The sequence below is a fragment of the Hoplias malabaricus genome, chromosome 1 (assembly GCF_029633855.1).
Source record: "Hoplias malabaricus isolate fHopMal1 chromosome 1, fHopMal1.hap1, whole genome shotgun sequence".
NCBI classification, from domain to species: Eukaryota; Metazoa; Chordata; class Actinopteri; order Characiformes; family Erythrinidae; genus Hoplias; species Hoplias malabaricus.
Window position 1 is genome coordinate 65,490,681 of NC_089800.1, and position 15,527 is coordinate 65,506,207.

General features: G+C 36.6%; 1 protein-coding gene and 1 long non-coding RNA gene across 4 annotated transcripts in view; one reads left to right on the forward strand and one right to left on the reverse strand.

The window, feature by feature from the left end:
- Window positions 1-15,260, reverse strand: part of kif20ba (kinesin family member 20Ba) — a 40,782-nt gene extending 25,522 nt beyond the window's left edge. For all 3 annotated transcript variants that reach the window (XM_066670827.1, XM_066670836.1, XM_066670819.1), the window contains exons 1-22: window positions 15,118-15,260; window positions 14,130-14,241; window positions 13,919-14,008; window positions 12,614-12,733; window positions 12,256-12,394; window positions 11,699-11,883; window positions 11,267-11,318; window positions 10,945-11,157; window positions 9,623-9,734; window positions 9,416-9,487; window positions 9,037-9,183; window positions 8,642-8,798; window positions 7,918-8,172; window positions 7,411-7,550; window positions 7,205-7,334; window positions 6,754-6,961; window positions 6,270-6,319; window positions 4,511-4,609; window positions 3,312-3,447; window positions 1,078-2,353; window positions 405-543; window positions 129-251 (exon numbers count right to left, since the gene is read on the reverse strand). In XM_066670827.1, the coding sequence (XP_066526924.1) occupies window positions 129-251; window positions 405-543; window positions 1,078-2,353; window positions 3,312-3,447; window positions 4,511-4,609; window positions 6,270-6,319; window positions 6,754-6,961; window positions 7,205-7,334; window positions 7,411-7,550; window positions 7,918-8,172; window positions 8,642-8,798; window positions 9,037-9,183; window positions 9,416-9,487; window positions 9,623-9,734; window positions 10,945-11,157; window positions 11,267-11,318; window positions 11,699-11,883; window positions 12,256-12,394; window positions 12,614-12,733; window positions 13,919-14,008; window positions 14,130-14,237 (3,951 nt within the window). In that variant the 5' untranslated portion in view covers window positions 14,238-14,241; window positions 15,118-15,260. The remainder of the gene's footprint in view (window positions 1-128; window positions 252-404; window positions 544-1,077; window positions 2,354-3,311; window positions 3,448-4,510; window positions 4,610-6,269; window positions 6,320-6,753; window positions 6,962-7,204; window positions 7,335-7,410; window positions 7,551-7,917; window positions 8,173-8,641; window positions 8,799-9,036; window positions 9,184-9,415; window positions 9,488-9,622; window positions 9,735-10,944; window positions 11,158-11,266; window positions 11,319-11,698; window positions 11,884-12,255; window positions 12,395-12,613; window positions 12,734-13,918; window positions 14,009-14,129; window positions 14,242-15,117) is intronic.
- LOC136696429 (uncharacterized) lies at window positions 1,607-8,147 on the forward strand. The gene is made up of 4 exons (XR_010802616.1): window positions 1,607-1,742; window positions 2,148-2,273; window positions 3,560-3,680; window positions 8,013-8,147. It is a non-coding gene; the product is annotated as an uncharacterized lncRNA (long non-coding RNA).
- Window positions 15,261-15,527: the final 267 nt, after the last annotated feature.

The following is a 15,527-nucleotide window of genomic DNA, read 5'->3' on the forward strand; positions in this document are numbered from 1 at the left end:
TAAAATCCCAATACACATGCACTGATAATAAAAATCAAAATAATATATACAAGGTCAAACCTTACATTGTAAATGAGTATCATTATATGGTAAAAGGTAATGTGAACAAAAAAATCCTTAGTACTCACACTTTTCATCTGCTGAATACTGCGGTCACGGTTTGAGAGTTCATTCTGCAATTGGGTTTTAGCCTTTTCCAGGTCGCACAGTTTCTGCTTCAGAGTTTTATCTGCATCTCGCATGGAAGAAATCTGAAAATAAGAAACGACCATGTGACCTAGCCTGTACATTTCTCAGAGGTGGAGAGGGAAAAGCACAGATATGGAGGAAATGAACAGCAATAAATCCATGTAAGCTGATGTTTTAAAAACAAGTCAAGTACTGTTCAAAGTATTATAACCTACCTCCTTCTGAACCTGCTGGATCTGTTTCTTGGAGTCAGTGAGTTTCTCTCTAAGATCTGCTGAGTCGTCCTCTCTCCGCTGTAGATCCACAGAGAGACTTTTCAGTTTTTCACCATTGATCTTCATCTCCTCCTTCAACCTGAGGACAGAGAAGGAGAAAAGTAGAGAGAATGTGTTAGGTACATTAACAAATAAATGTACATTAAGAATTATGAAATTGTTATTCTGTACATTATATTCCATGTATTACCCTTGCCATGTGCATTTACTTTGAAATCTACATATATGTTTATTTGTAAGTCAATAAAATTACATTAAAACACTTCCGGTGCTCAACAGCCCTTAGCCTAAGGCTCATGTGCAGCCTCTCCAGAGCATACTATTTCATTTCAAGCTTTTCCATGTAGGTTATAAAAGTAACATTCATTCATTATCTGTAAGCGCTTATGCAGTTCAGGTTTGCAGTGGGTCCAGAGCCTACCTCGAATCATTGGGCGCAAGGCGGAAATACACCCTTCACAGGGCAACACACACACACACATTTACACCTATGGACACTTTTGAGTCACCAATCCACCTACCAACGTGTGTTTTTGGACTGTGGGAGGAAACGGGAGCATCCGGAGAAAACCCACGTGGACACAGGGAGAACATTCCATTAAGAATATCTCACCTGTTGATCTCCTCCTGCCGCTTCAGGAGTTCTGCATCTTTCTGAGCGATGGCCTCCTCAGCAACGGCGAGAATTTCTCGTCTCCTCTCGGACTCCTTCCTTCGAAACTCCTGCAAAGCAAGTGTCTCCTCCTCTTCCAGACGGTCCTGAGCTTCCTTCAGACTCTTTTTCAGAGCAGACAGCTGAGCCTCCTTATCCACCAGACACGCCTCCTTTTGAGAAAGCTCCACCTCCCATTTAGAAAGTTTAGTGTAAGTTTCTGGATCAGTCTTGAGTTCCTCCTTCAGCTGCTGTTTGCTTACAAGCTCCACCTCTTTCTGTTTCAGCAATTTTTCTTTAGCTGGAAGCATTGACACCTTTTCTGCCACCTCCCTCCCTTTCATATCCTCCTCTTTCTCCATGAGAGACCCAACTTCTTGGGAAAGCACCATCTCTCTGTTGGACCACTCAGTGCTAGGCTTTAAGTGCTGTTTGCCTATTAACTCCGCCTCCCTCTGAGAAAGCTCCACCTCTTTTTTTTTCAGGGCTTCCTCTTTAGCTTGAAGCATGGTCAATTTTTCTGCCATCTCCTGTGCTTTCTTATTCTCCTCGTTTTCTCTTTGCACTTTATCACTCTTGAACTGTTCTTTGATGAGGACATTGCAGGTCACAATCTCAGTCTGAAGGTTAGTGTTATCTGTCTGTACATTTTCAAGTGTAGCTTTGTGTTTGATCAGCTGCTGCTCCAGTACTTTTACTGTCTCTCCTTTGCTGTAGCTTTCCTGCTGAAACTTGGTGGAAAGGTCCCTAAACTGTTCTACTTCTGACTTCAGCTTTGTTACTTCTTGCTTCAGGCTTTCGAGAAGTGTGTTGTCCTTCTCAATTTCACAGTCCTGCTCATTCAGTTGATATTTAATGGCATTAAGCCCCTTCTCCCCAGGAGAATCTGTTGTCTTTTCATCACAAGTGTTCTCTGAAGATTGCTTAAAGTGTCTACAGTCTGGTTCTTCAGCTCTAGTATTGTTTTCTATGGTAAGAAGTTTATTTTGAAGGGCTTTACACTCAACAGTAAGAATTTCTTTCTCTTGCAGAACTGTACTATGGGACTGCTTCTCTTGTTCCAGTTGGGATTTTATCTCCTGGATGCAAAACTCCAGGGTTTGGTGTTCCCGCTCCAGGTCCATAATCCGGTCATCTTTCTGCTGGGATTCTAAGCGGTAACAATCAAGCTGACCTCTGACCTCAGCCATAGCTGAGTTGTTATCAGGTTCTAAGTGTGTGGATTCGTCAAGAGACCCTATAGACAGAAATCCAAATGAGTTATTCTCATAATACCAATATACGTTTCAAAGTATGTAACATTTTAAATCATGTACTAAGGGTTTGCCAAATGTTATAATTTCTGGTCCAGTCAGAGTTAGTAAATTCTATGCTCAGACACACCAGTTAATTATCATTTTTAAATGGTGTGAAAACTTGGCTAGGCTGCTATTCACAAAGCAGTCATATATGAGCTAGGATTATCCCAGATCGAACTGCTTTGTGTTTACAATGGCCATGGCCAACTCAAGCAAGGTTTGTAAATGCAGGCTTTGGACTCCAGATCTAAACAGCATAGAAAGTATTTTCTCAAACTAGCCAGCTATATCTTTTTTGTGTATTTATTTAATGGTTTGAGACTGAATACTGACTCTGATGTATGTAATATAGAAATGTAATAAAATAAATAGTTTGATGTTAGAAAAGCTGATAGGTTTAGTATAACCCAAATATATAGATAGTAAAAAGGAACATTATTCATACAATTAAAGAATTAAGCTGTTGTTTATGAACTGTGTGAAGCTGAAATCAGTGGTACTAGAGCAGTACATTGGACAGGACACGTACATTTGAATGGACTAAAAACAAATATAAATTTAAATGGGTGAAAAAGATTCAGTATATTGACATTAAATTCAATTATTTGTCACTTTGGAGGGATGTGACATAAGCTGTGTGAAATGTTTCCCTTTGACCATATAAATAATACTTTATTTACTTTCACAAAGATTAAAAACAATTTACAACCATTTGGCCTTTTACCAGGCCTTGTAAAACAGTGTAAAACATTAAAAAAAATTATTGGAGCTAATTCTTTACAGAAGACAGCCTTCTACTCTTGAGGTATCGTCGGCCTTTGGGACGATTCTCTTTTCCTGCCCTCCTCGTGGAGACAGAAGCTGGAAGACTTGTTTCAGCAGCGAAGGCAGAAGTACCTTTCTTTAAAGGTGGCTGTCCATGGAGCTCCTCTGAACCCTCATTCTGTCGCCGTTTTCTTGTCTCAGGCTTTGTGCTGCTTTCTGAGCATGTGCAGTTATGCTTAAACTGAAGAAGATCCTGGATTATTGCACTCTGTAAATAAACAATGAATACAGTTCACATGAAGCTAACAATCAGTAAACATCATCCAGCATTTCTTCTGAAATGGAGAATATTTATATGATGTTTGTTCCCTCTTCCACAGCAACCACTTCTCTTCTATGTTACACTGTGATACATCCTACAATACAAATGGCAGCCACAAGAACATGATGTACTGATGTTCTGGCTCTCCAAGTCATCTCAAGGAACCATTACATTCAAACGTAAGTATACTTTATTCTTCTTAGAATCAGGTAAGTGGTGTGTCCCAATTTCTTATGAGTTGCCTTATTAAATCATTGCATTAAATGTTGCAACCACCAGCCAGCCTTAAGTTTACAGAGAGGCTCGAGTTACACAGTAGTGACATCACTGATTGTACCCATAATGGGGTACCGCTCACCACAAGATAACCTATGCTTACTCCTCTCAAAACAGTCACCTCAGGTGTTTATTCTCAGCACAATAGACTAATGCCTGGCACCTACACACAGCAAACAACAGGATGGACAAAGAGTGAACCAAGGGCCAGGATAACAGTTGGCAATGTCATTTGTGCATATGCATAGACAGAGATGCACATGCAAGACTACGCTGATTCATATGAGATTTGTGTTGTGTGAGATTTTTTTCATGTGTGCACTGTAATAGACAAAGTTAAGTATGGGACATGGTCGTATTTTTTTAATATAGGCTTTGATCTTCAAAATCCTGTAGTGCGTTTAGCAAATATGCGTATATCTGTAGAGGCCTGGCTTTTTGTGAGATGTGCTCCTTGAGAATTACTTGTTGCTGAGAAAGCCTCACTTAATGTTTCATAATTAAGCACCTTAAAATGCGCCATGTTAAAAGATATTTTAGAATAATGACAGCATGCATATTTTAAATACACAAATGCAGTCTATGTAGAGAGCTCACTTGGTGTTAAGAACAAACCCTATGTTTCTGTGCTAAAATCCTTTATATAATCATTGTGTATTGTTTCTCCTAAAATAAACCAACAAATGACAAATTGTTAGCATTATCAGATAAAGAGCGATACAGTCACACTTACATTTTTGGCAGCATCTACCTTGGCCTGATCCAGCATGTCATCCTTCTTCTCACACATCATCATCAGCTCAGACAACCTTTGCTCTCTACCCTCTAGAATCTAGTCAGTCGGGCAATCACCCAAGAGTAAATAAATAATAATTAAAAAAAGCATATCACAGTGTATCATTTATACTACATGTACAGTTAATGTTATTTCCTCAGTAATTGTAGCCTCTTGCACTCTATTGTAACATGAATCCACAAGCTACAAGACAGAGGTTAGAGCTGGGCAATTTATCAAAAATCAACATTCAGAACTTCTAATCAATATAACCTTGTCTAAAGCGATTATTTTTATTCTGTTATGTCCCCACTGTGTGTTCATGTACTGCCCCTGTAAATTTTGCGCTATTGCAATAAATGATTTATTCATAACTGTATATTTTTTGTCAAATGTTAATAGCATGTTAACAAGTTTTTCCACTGTGTCTAAATTCACTGTGTTCATAGTGAAGAAATATAACCAAACCATAAAATACTGTGTAAAAACATGTAATAGCCCTATATGTAAACTCAACTGGTTCATACCTGTATACGGGTGTTTAAAAACAAAACGGGTAAAAATACTATGTTGTCGTATCTCAGATTTTAGTCCATCACAGTGGACAGTTTAACTAGACTACCTTCAGATAATAGAATCCAAACTGTACTTGTGTTCATTTAAATTAATTTCAATCTTCAAATTAAAAATAGCCTTACTATAATGAAGCTAGGGTTAGAAATTAAAAGGCTGCATCTCAGTAAATCCATGTCTCTAAATGTCTTTGTAGTTTAACTGAATGCAACGGTAAACAGCTATAACTTTTACAATTATAGTGTCAAAAATGTTTTGGTTAAAATAAGTTCTATAAACTGCTCAATTTAATGGTTCAGGGCTCACTCTGCAAGCACAAGTCATGCATGTGTCTAAGTGCAGGGGGGGAAAATAATAAATAAATAAATAAGGGTCAAATTGCATTTATTCACATGTAACCATGTGGTCTGATTAATTCGAATGATTTTTTTTTTTTAATAGGTAACATCTAATAATTAGGAAAACACATCGTACCAACCCGCAGACAGATGAGTTTTACCCTAAACTACTAAATATATTTTCAAATAGTCATGCTTTAAAAAAAAAGAAAAAAAGTGGCTTTATCAGCGCATTAAATTAGACAGCCCTTACATTAACAGTGGCATACTGCATGTTCGATAAAACAAGACACTAAACAAAATGGATACTGACCAGGCATTACCACAGTCCCATAGTAATTCTGAGCAATGCAGTAAAACTGAGGTGGTGTCAGTATGTGTTGTGCTGGCACAAATGGATCAGACACAGCAGTGCTGTTTTTAAATCCACCACTGCCACTGCTGGACTTAGTAGTCCACCTATCAAAATGATCCAACCAACGGTCCAGAGGGCACTGTCCAGTGACCAATCATGAAGGATTAGAGGATGACCTATACACATTGTGCAGTAAAAGATGAGCTAATGTATGGCTTTCTATCTACAAGGAAGACCAGCAAGGTGTGTAACAGAGTGGACCATTTTTAAACTTCAACAATACTGCTGTGTCAGATCCATTCTTATCAGCACAACACAAACTAATGTCACTTTTCTCCCGCATAGTATGTATTTGCCTCAGCATGCTGGCACGTGTTGGCTTCCATTACAATCACTCCCACAAAAAAGGGAAGAGCAGAAATGTAAGGAGAATTTTTTTTTTTTTTTTTACCTTTTTTGTTTCCTCAAACTCCTTCAACAAGCTGCTCTGAGCATCCACCTCTGTGAAAGTATAAAAAGAATACCACATTTTGGCCCGTTTCCCTTCACTGTTGGAAAAGGAACAACTATAGTGCAGGTCATGTCTGACATTAATAAAATGACTGCTGCATTTTACCAGCATAAGGTGTTTAAGGAAAAGTAATTTAGTAAAATGTTCAGAACCTATGATGGAGTGTTGCCTTATTTAATCAGCTTTTTGCAATTTCAACATTTGCATAATAATAATAATAATAATAATAATAATAATAATAATATAAAATGGATAGGAATCTTACTGTGAGAACCTCAAAATGTAAACTTAAGCTCTACACTGCATCTACATTTCTTTCACCGTTTAAAACACAAAAATCAGAATCTCCTTACTGCAGTAAGAAACACCATCATTCCACATAATTTTCAGCACTAAAGAATGTACTAAATGTCTCCACTTTTACCTTCTGTTTTCAAAGTCAGCTGTCTCTGAATTTCACTGAGCTGCTCAGTAAGTTCTATGACCTTTTTCTCCAGATTTCTTTCTGTCTCACAGGGTTGATGTTCAGGGGTCACTAGACAGGACTGAGCTGCCTCAGCGTCCCTTCTGATCCCTGCCACGTCAGAGGTCATAGAGTCAAACATCTCGTACAGAGATGGAGGATCAGTCATCTGTAGGATACACATACACACATAGCTTTTAGAAGGAAAAAAGGCCACAAAATATTCCTATTGTGATATAAATGAGGTTATATTTTATAACATTTATTTACAAGGGAATAAAAAAGGGTGGGTAGGAAATAAGGGGTAGTTTTAGAAAGAATGCTAAATGTTTCACATTTAAAACATATGCATTATTATAAAACATATATAAACAAAACCACCAAGCAATGTAAATGATTGTTCAGGCATCACCTGAATTTTGGCTGCTTCTCCACCATCAGAGTCAGTATCTCTAGCAGATATGTTGACCAAATTTTTGAAAATGTTCAACCGTCGTTCACACCGCTCCTCGACAAGCTCCCTCTCTGTGGAGATACGCTCACTAGAGAAAGGGGGGGGGGATGTGTGTAAATCAATAATTTTACTATATCAGACGCTTCTTAATCTGCAGCTCTTACCTGTAATCCATCTGCATTTGGGCAAAGAGCTCAGAGAATTCTTTGGTGACTTCCTCCCGAATGCGAGACTCCAGAGCCAAGTTTTCTTCTTTTGCTGCCCTCAACTTTTCCAGGACCTCCTCCAAAAACAACACTTGGCTCTGTAAGAACAAGAGGAAGGGAGTATTTTATCTATAAAATAGATAAATAAATAAAGTGATAGTCTCATTATCCTCAGAAAACCATGTATTTCTAGAACATTTAGCTGTTCTATACAGTGTGCAAACGTATGATTTTAAAAACACACCTTAACTTGGCATGGATTTAAAGTTCCTATAACAAACCTATTCTAAACCTGGCTGTCTCCCTTGTGGAGGACACACATGGCACATTAACTGGTTTTCTCAGGGACTATACTGCAATTTTGTATCTCATGGGAGATTCACTTTATAAAATAAGTAAATAAAAACAAAATTATAATTCACCATATGTTAATGGTTAAAACACACAAAGAAATCTGAAGGACACCTCATATGTATCTTTATCCAGCAGCACTGTCTCTTTCCCTTCATCATCAGAGTCTTGCAGAGTGTCCTCCGTGATGCTGTCTTCTTCCTTTTCAGAGTCTGCGTCCTCCTGGACATCATCCAGACTGCTCTCCCACTGCAGCAGAGAAGAGCGTCGAGACCCTCGCTGTGAGGCTTTGTTGATGATAAAGGACACCTCCCTTGCACTCCTCTTCACCACCAACGGGAGATTAGTGGCAGTGGTGAGGACCACCACCTGGAACAGGGAAAGAAAAACAGATAGAAAGAAATTGATTTCTAAACATTGAGAAACAGTCCAACAGCTAGTGACTATTTTTATACTGAATTCATTGGTTGATTAAATAACAAACTAATTTTTTCCCATAAATTTATCTGATCAGCAGCAAATCCCCTTTATTGTTTAAATGCTGGCTTCCTACTGAGCAATGACATTCCAAACCAATCCTGATTATTTGAGAAGTGTGAATGACAATTTCCCCTCATTAAAAACTAAACAAATACAAACATTGATTCCTGTTTAGACAGTAAGATGGATATAATTTCTTGGTGAACATCAGAAGAATATTCAGCTTTGTTGTACATTGTCTTCTTCAAATCCGACTGGTTTCATCAGGGCAAAAAACGTGTTTGTCTCTTTCTTTGTTTCTCTCTAAAGATATGACCATGCCTTCCCTCCACCCCACCACACACACGCAAACCCCTACCTTTTGAGCCACAGCAGAGAACTTTAGCACATTTAGAGTTTCGTCATACATGGAGGCACACTGGTTAATGTTCACAATCATGCACGCTCTTCCTCGCCCAGTGAAGTAACCCTGCAGGTAGTGTGTAAGTTTACTCTCTCGAAAAGGGACATGGTGCCTGGGGTGAGAGGGATTTTCAGACAAAAGAAAGTGAGTAATACTTAGTAAAGTTGCAAGTCATCAAAATATTAGACATTAGTAGGCTACAACAAATGGTTCATTCTAGGGTTACACAGCAATCTGATTCCACATCTCATGTAAGTTGCATTTTAATCACATAAATAAATATTTATTGTTCTGACAAAAATCATTCAGCACGTGTTAAAAAGTAGAGAATGAACAAAGTGTAAATGTACCTGGCCTGCTGATTGCCTTTGAGAGCATTAATGCATTTCCCCAGGCTGAGAAGCGATGTGTTGATGTTTCCTGCCTCTTTTAGGCGATCACCTTTATTTTGAGTTTTTCCACATCTCTCAGACCCTGCCAGATCACACAATGACAGCCTAAAAAGTAGAAAAATAATTCTTAAATGAATACTCCATATACATCCCATTATAAAGAAGAGCATAAATTATGTGAAAATAAGTGTTAAATAGTGAGCTAATGTTAATGAAACAATTTTATTCCAAACACTTTTGTAGTTGACCTACTGTATTAATCTGTTATGAAAATGGAACACAGGATACACTGCAGAACATAAAATATAGAAAAAGGGGGAAAAAAAAAGGAACTCACTCGCTTATGGACTGTACTCTTGGTATTCCCACATCTTCAATTCGCAGAACACGAATGGAAAAGATGCTGTGGCTAAACAGGGGAGATATGAGCATGTTAATGTTTCAAACGAATATAAAATTAATGAACAAAATAAATAAAACAAACTTGAACAGAATGGAGAAAGGAAAAAAAATAAAAATAAAAATAAAAAAATAAAAAACCCACCTCCTGCTGGAGACCTGGTTGAGTTTGGTGGAGGAGATACTCTGGTTTTTCTTCCCCAGCTTCATCACTTTAAATGCCTCATCAGCACTGTTCACCTGCACCCAGCGAAGATCTGAAACATTCACAGAACACACACTTAGCAGGGTTTCCAAGTTACATATATATAGCCAAAACCTTGCGGGCAATTGTTCATCCAACATTACTTCTCAAACACGGGTGCTACACTAACAGTTTCTGCTTTTCTGGGAAGGCTTTATGCCAGATATTGGAAAATTGGTTTGCCGAAGATTTGAATATAGCAGGGGTTGGCAACCCGTGGCTCCAGAGCCACGTGCGGCTTTGATTCCTCTGATGCAGCTCAGCTTTTGAAAATAATTAATGAGTATTTAATTAAAATGTATTTTTTTAGTTCGTTCATTTTCAAAATGTAATTCTATGAAGATTATGGCAATTTTGTAACATCTAAAATATTTTAATATTTAAAATATTTTGTCACTCTTGATACACGTCACAACTTCCAATGTGCGACACCCGTCCGAGTGCGGTTTCTTGAACTTTTTGACAGCTGACTGCACAGCGCCACTAAAATAATGATGGCATGCGGAGAGAGGACAGCATTTTTGTTTGCTGCCAGTGGATAATTTAAGTTCGGCGTTTTTTTTCCCCATTACTACAATGACTCAAATAAACATTTAGTATTTTACTTAACCGTCAACCCAACGTCTATTTTTCTAAGTTAAAAATATTTTGTGGCATACAGAACTTTGATTTAATTTTTTTTTCAACAGTCGTTCATTAATTTCATAAATGTATCACAGTATAGTTTTTTTATACATAGCACAAAGGCAAAAAAAAACCCTGTTATGCACAGTATTATTTCATTTAAAATTTCAAAAGGGTTTTGTGGCTCCCAGTGTTTTCTTTACTGTGTGAAATGGGTCCAAATGGCTCTTTGAGTGTTAAAGGTTGCCGACCCCTGGCATACAGCCATGAGAGCATCAGTGAAGCAAGATACTCAGGGGACAGGGCAACCTTAAGCTGATGTGCTGATTGACAATTTCATCTGAAACTTTCCTATAAAGATTATACGATTATAAAGGGTGTCTTCAAATTTTTGGACAAACAACATTTTCAAGTCAGACGCTTCCCCTGCTGATCTTCAAGAAACACTGAAGACTCAAATACACATCGTATAAATCACAATTTGTGCTCCTCATTCAGAGATTATCATGCACAAAATATATATTCTATTTAATAATAATAAAAAAAAAAATAATAATAATAATAATAATAATACAGAAGGATATAGAAGACTAGTTTACCCTTGATAAAGGAGTTCCCTTTGATGTCCTGGCAGAGACGCAGATTGGTCCTACGTGCTGTTGAATTACTGGGTGGCTGCTCCAGTAAATCGTGAATATTCTCATTATAGATCTCACAGAATGAGACCCACACTGAAAACTTTGTATTAAGATCCATGTCCAAGCTGAAGCTCTTCTCACCAAATAAACCATCCATTTCAGCCTGCTCTGAACCTAAAAATTAGTGAATTTGTATGGCAATCAATTAAAAAGGATAAAATATATAATACATAATACACAATACATAATATATATATATATGTGTGTGTGTGTGTGTATGCACCTTCAAGTGTCTTTGAAGTCAACAAGCTGGTTGTACTTTTGTGACCATCGTTCTGAAGAGAAAGGTAATAAATCACATCAATGATCCACTGAACTGAAAAAATACTATGATGCCTTGAACAATATTCAAATGAAGAACAATTTCACTGTCAGGATAATTTTCTATTAAGACAATCAGGACAGGCTTCAGGCTTGAGAATGTAATGATAGACAAACACTTAACACACAAGTGAGTTAAACAATTTAAATTTTCAAAAGCAAGTGGGCTATTATTAAAATGGAAGTTTACAATTTTAATAAATTGTACTCTCTCAAATTGATTAATTATTCAGCCCGCTTAACTCATCAAGACCTCAACAAACATTTATTGAAATAATTGCAGGAATAATGCTAAACAATACTGCTAGGCAGCAAACCTATGATCAATGCACACCTCTCTAAGGAGTCTGAAGAGGTTGCGTTTGCTGAGGGCCTCCTCCACCTGCTGTTCTTTGGTGAGCTTAAGGACATCTTGACATCTATATGGCTTTAAACTCATCTGTGAAAACACATGACCCTCCAAACTCTTGAAGATCATGTTCAGAGAGCGAGGCAGAATCCCCACTTCATTCTCTGGCCCTAAAAAACAACATTATTTTAATCTCTTTTTATTTATTCATCTAACTTCAGTGGTGTGTTACTAGCATGTGAAACGGCCTTAAACCTAGTCAACAATAATAATACTAACAACTATAATATTTTTAAATCCTAAGACTGTGATAAGAATATTATGAGATTATAAAAACTCATTGCTTTATATCGTTTTTTTCTGTCAATTCATCAACAGGCAGTGCCTTATTCCAAGAAATATATTAGACAGGAAATACCAGATTTTGACTAGATGTATGATGTTGTCACAAATATTATTAAAGTCAATAACATTTTAAAAATTATGACAATTCAGTTTTCAGATGTTCAGTAGAAAATCTCCTTAGAAATAAGGTTACAAACCTAGAAAAGTGTAGGTCTTTCCTGCATTTGTTACTCCATATGTGAAAACCAATGAGTTTCTACCTTCCAGCACATCCTTAACAAGAGTTTTCACTGTGCCATCAAACATGTCTTCCTGTGAGGTGTCAGGTCCAAAAACCTAAAAGGACACAGTGCAGCATTTTTAATTTAACACACAGGATTAGAACAGCTGTGCTGCTAAATAAATTATTTAGATTCAAATCGATGAAATACTAGCCAAACAAAAATGTCAAAATAAACAAATTCTTTTGTTCTATTCAGAATGCAATCAAATCAAATGCACCAGAAAGGGCATGTTTAACATAATGTGATTTTTCCCCATGGCACTGCAGTTTACCTGAGAGAATTGAAAGCGCTGAGCTGTTTGAGGGGCTGATTTTTCACTTAGTCTTGTGGAGAGAGAAGATCTCGGTGCCTTAAGAAGAACGGTGTCTGGAGGATGGATGGTGACACAGTCCTTAAAAGAAATAAATGAATGAAAATATAAAACAGCACTTTACTTTTAAAGGGTATATAATACCTAGTCTCCACAGTTCCACAAATCTGTGACAAGTTTTGGTCAAAAAAAAAAACAAAAAAAACACAAGGAACAAACAACAGAGCACTGCCTTACCTGCCCAGTTCAGAAAGACCGGTTTGAGTGCCTGTTTTTCTTTTTTAAGTGATAATGAGCCAGTTTTCACCCCAATACAAGCATACAAGAGTGAACTGCGAAGAGCTTTGTGGCTGAATTCACAGATCCTAAGATAAACACTAAGATGTTCATCATGCAATTCTTCAACAAAGTCCTTAGATATTGTCGTCTTAAGATAGCTTTTAATATTTTTTCAGAGTCTTACCTGGACCTTACTCAACTAAGTGTGAAGCCTTCATAAGGTTAAGAAAATAGTCAAGAACATTTTTAGTTATTGTTTAGGTTTTCTTGAGAGAAAAGTAAAAAAAAGGTTTTATCTTAACTAAAGTATAAGATAGTTACTTTGAAGCATTAAAAAAAAAATTAATCCAGCCACTGATGTTTTTTCACTTGCTTCTCTTTTTGATATTTTTACTCTGTACTTATTTCTCTGCATTTTCTGTGGGTTTATTTTGGCTTCATTTAACCTATATTTATTTTTACATTCTCACATAAATTGAGGTCCAGCGCTGTAACTGAAGAGACTAATACAGGGAGGTGTAACAATTCTAAAGAACAAAATCAGAATGGCTCCTTTTACCATATGTTTTCTGACTTAAATAGTTATATACTGTTGGTGGTTGGTGCTCCAAAGACTCAAATTAATGTGCAAATGCATTGAAAATATAAAATGTACAGCATTTTACCAAAACAGGGATCATTCATCATGGGATTTCAATTAATAGACATTATTCTTTTTTTAAATAAACATTATAAAAAAAACAAAAAAAACAAGGGTTTCCAAAAACCAAAGAGAAAGAAAATACTTTCAACAACACAAAATCTAGTAGACCTCCAACCAATCACATTCACAAAAACAGTTCTGTATGCCTGAAACATATTGGCACTATTATTGGAAATTAAATAAATGAAGGGAATCCTGATCTAGGGACCAGAATATTAACTACATTAAATCATATAGTTGTATACTTCTATATACAAAAGCATATGCCTCTACATTTAATCTACCTGTGATTCTTCATTCTCAAGTTCAGCTTGTGAAAATGGTCGTATCCGAAGGTACACCTTCAAAAGCTCTCTCTCTAAGCTGCTAGAGTCCTGCACAGAGAGACAAAAAAGAAAGAAAAACCCAACAATATTCAGACGTTCTACACATTTAATCAGTTCACTAAAAGTACTAACAAGATAAAGGTAAATGATCAAGCACGTGTGATTTGACCTGAGCATCTGCAATTTCTGTCAGTTCTGAGTTTAGATCTCGCCTGAGATCCTCCACAGTCAAGCACTCTCCCCTTGTCACTTTATCGTTGATGCAGGATTCCATCATAATTCTAAAATTAAAACCAAAACAAAGAGGAGATCAGACATAGAAGTAAGTTTTATTACCCAAGAGATGATCATAATAATAAAAAAAAATAATAAAAAACCAAACATGAATGACTGAAGGATGAGTTAATAAATATACATCGAAAACTCCAAACCTCTTTAACTACGGAGTATAAAACTGCAGTAAAAATAAACAACAGTAAAAGAAATGATACAAACAAAATTCTCAAACATGTGATGTGAGAAACAGCAGACCAGGTACAATAATGCATGGTATAAATTCAAATAAATATCTGCAGAATCCTGGACTTTTTTATTTTTAATTGCTGTAATTGTCCATCCCAAGATCCATGTATAATATTTGCATAAGTTTATGCAGATATCACAAACAGTCCTGATTTATCCATCACAGTTACATATTAATGAAATCACTGTGCTAGCTTTCACTTTAAGACACGACATATGTAGCACTAGCTGACACCTGTTTTGGCTGACTGTTCTACATTGTTCTTCTTTACAAAAAAAAATAATAATAATAATTTAAAAATAAAAAATCAATGTAATCTTTGTTTTATCGATGGCACTAGTCATTCTGACACTGTTTTTCAGTATGCCCTGTATGCACTTTGTCTTGCCTTCATCTATTTATCAGGACGTGTCAGAAACTAGCTTACTGTATTTTTCCCATCCAACTTAGCTAGCATAAATGTCGCAGCAACTACATAGCGATATATAGCTATAAATCATTACTATTACTTTTAAAGTGGAATGGATAATTCCAACATTAGCCTCCCCGTTGTCGTTGTTAGGCGAGAATTACAAACAGCGAAAATCAACAGTTAAACATGTAATAAGAAGCTATAAACAATCTAGCTACTTACACGGTCTTTTTCAGTCATAACATGAAAAGCTTCACTTAGAGATCGAAGCAAGTCCCAAGAACGTTGCGTGTTTTCTTTCCTCAATCTGTCGGCGGTCTTCTATTCAAATCCGACCAATCAGCGACGAGAGCAGCGTGACGAAGGCGGATGCGCCTGCGCGTTCGTTGACTTGTGAAGAAGGTCAGTCCAGAAGTATCTGCTAAATAAGAATAACAAATCTTGTGAGCGGGATATAAAATATCTGAATATGAAAAGACGTTTTTGTGTCACAACCTAACAGAAAAAACCTCCAAATTTTCACAAATATCTAGTTTATAAAATTAATAAGATTAATGTGTTTGTTTTTGTAAGTGAAATAACCATATTCTAACTTACAATAGTCAATAGTTATATATAGTCTACTAAAGTGA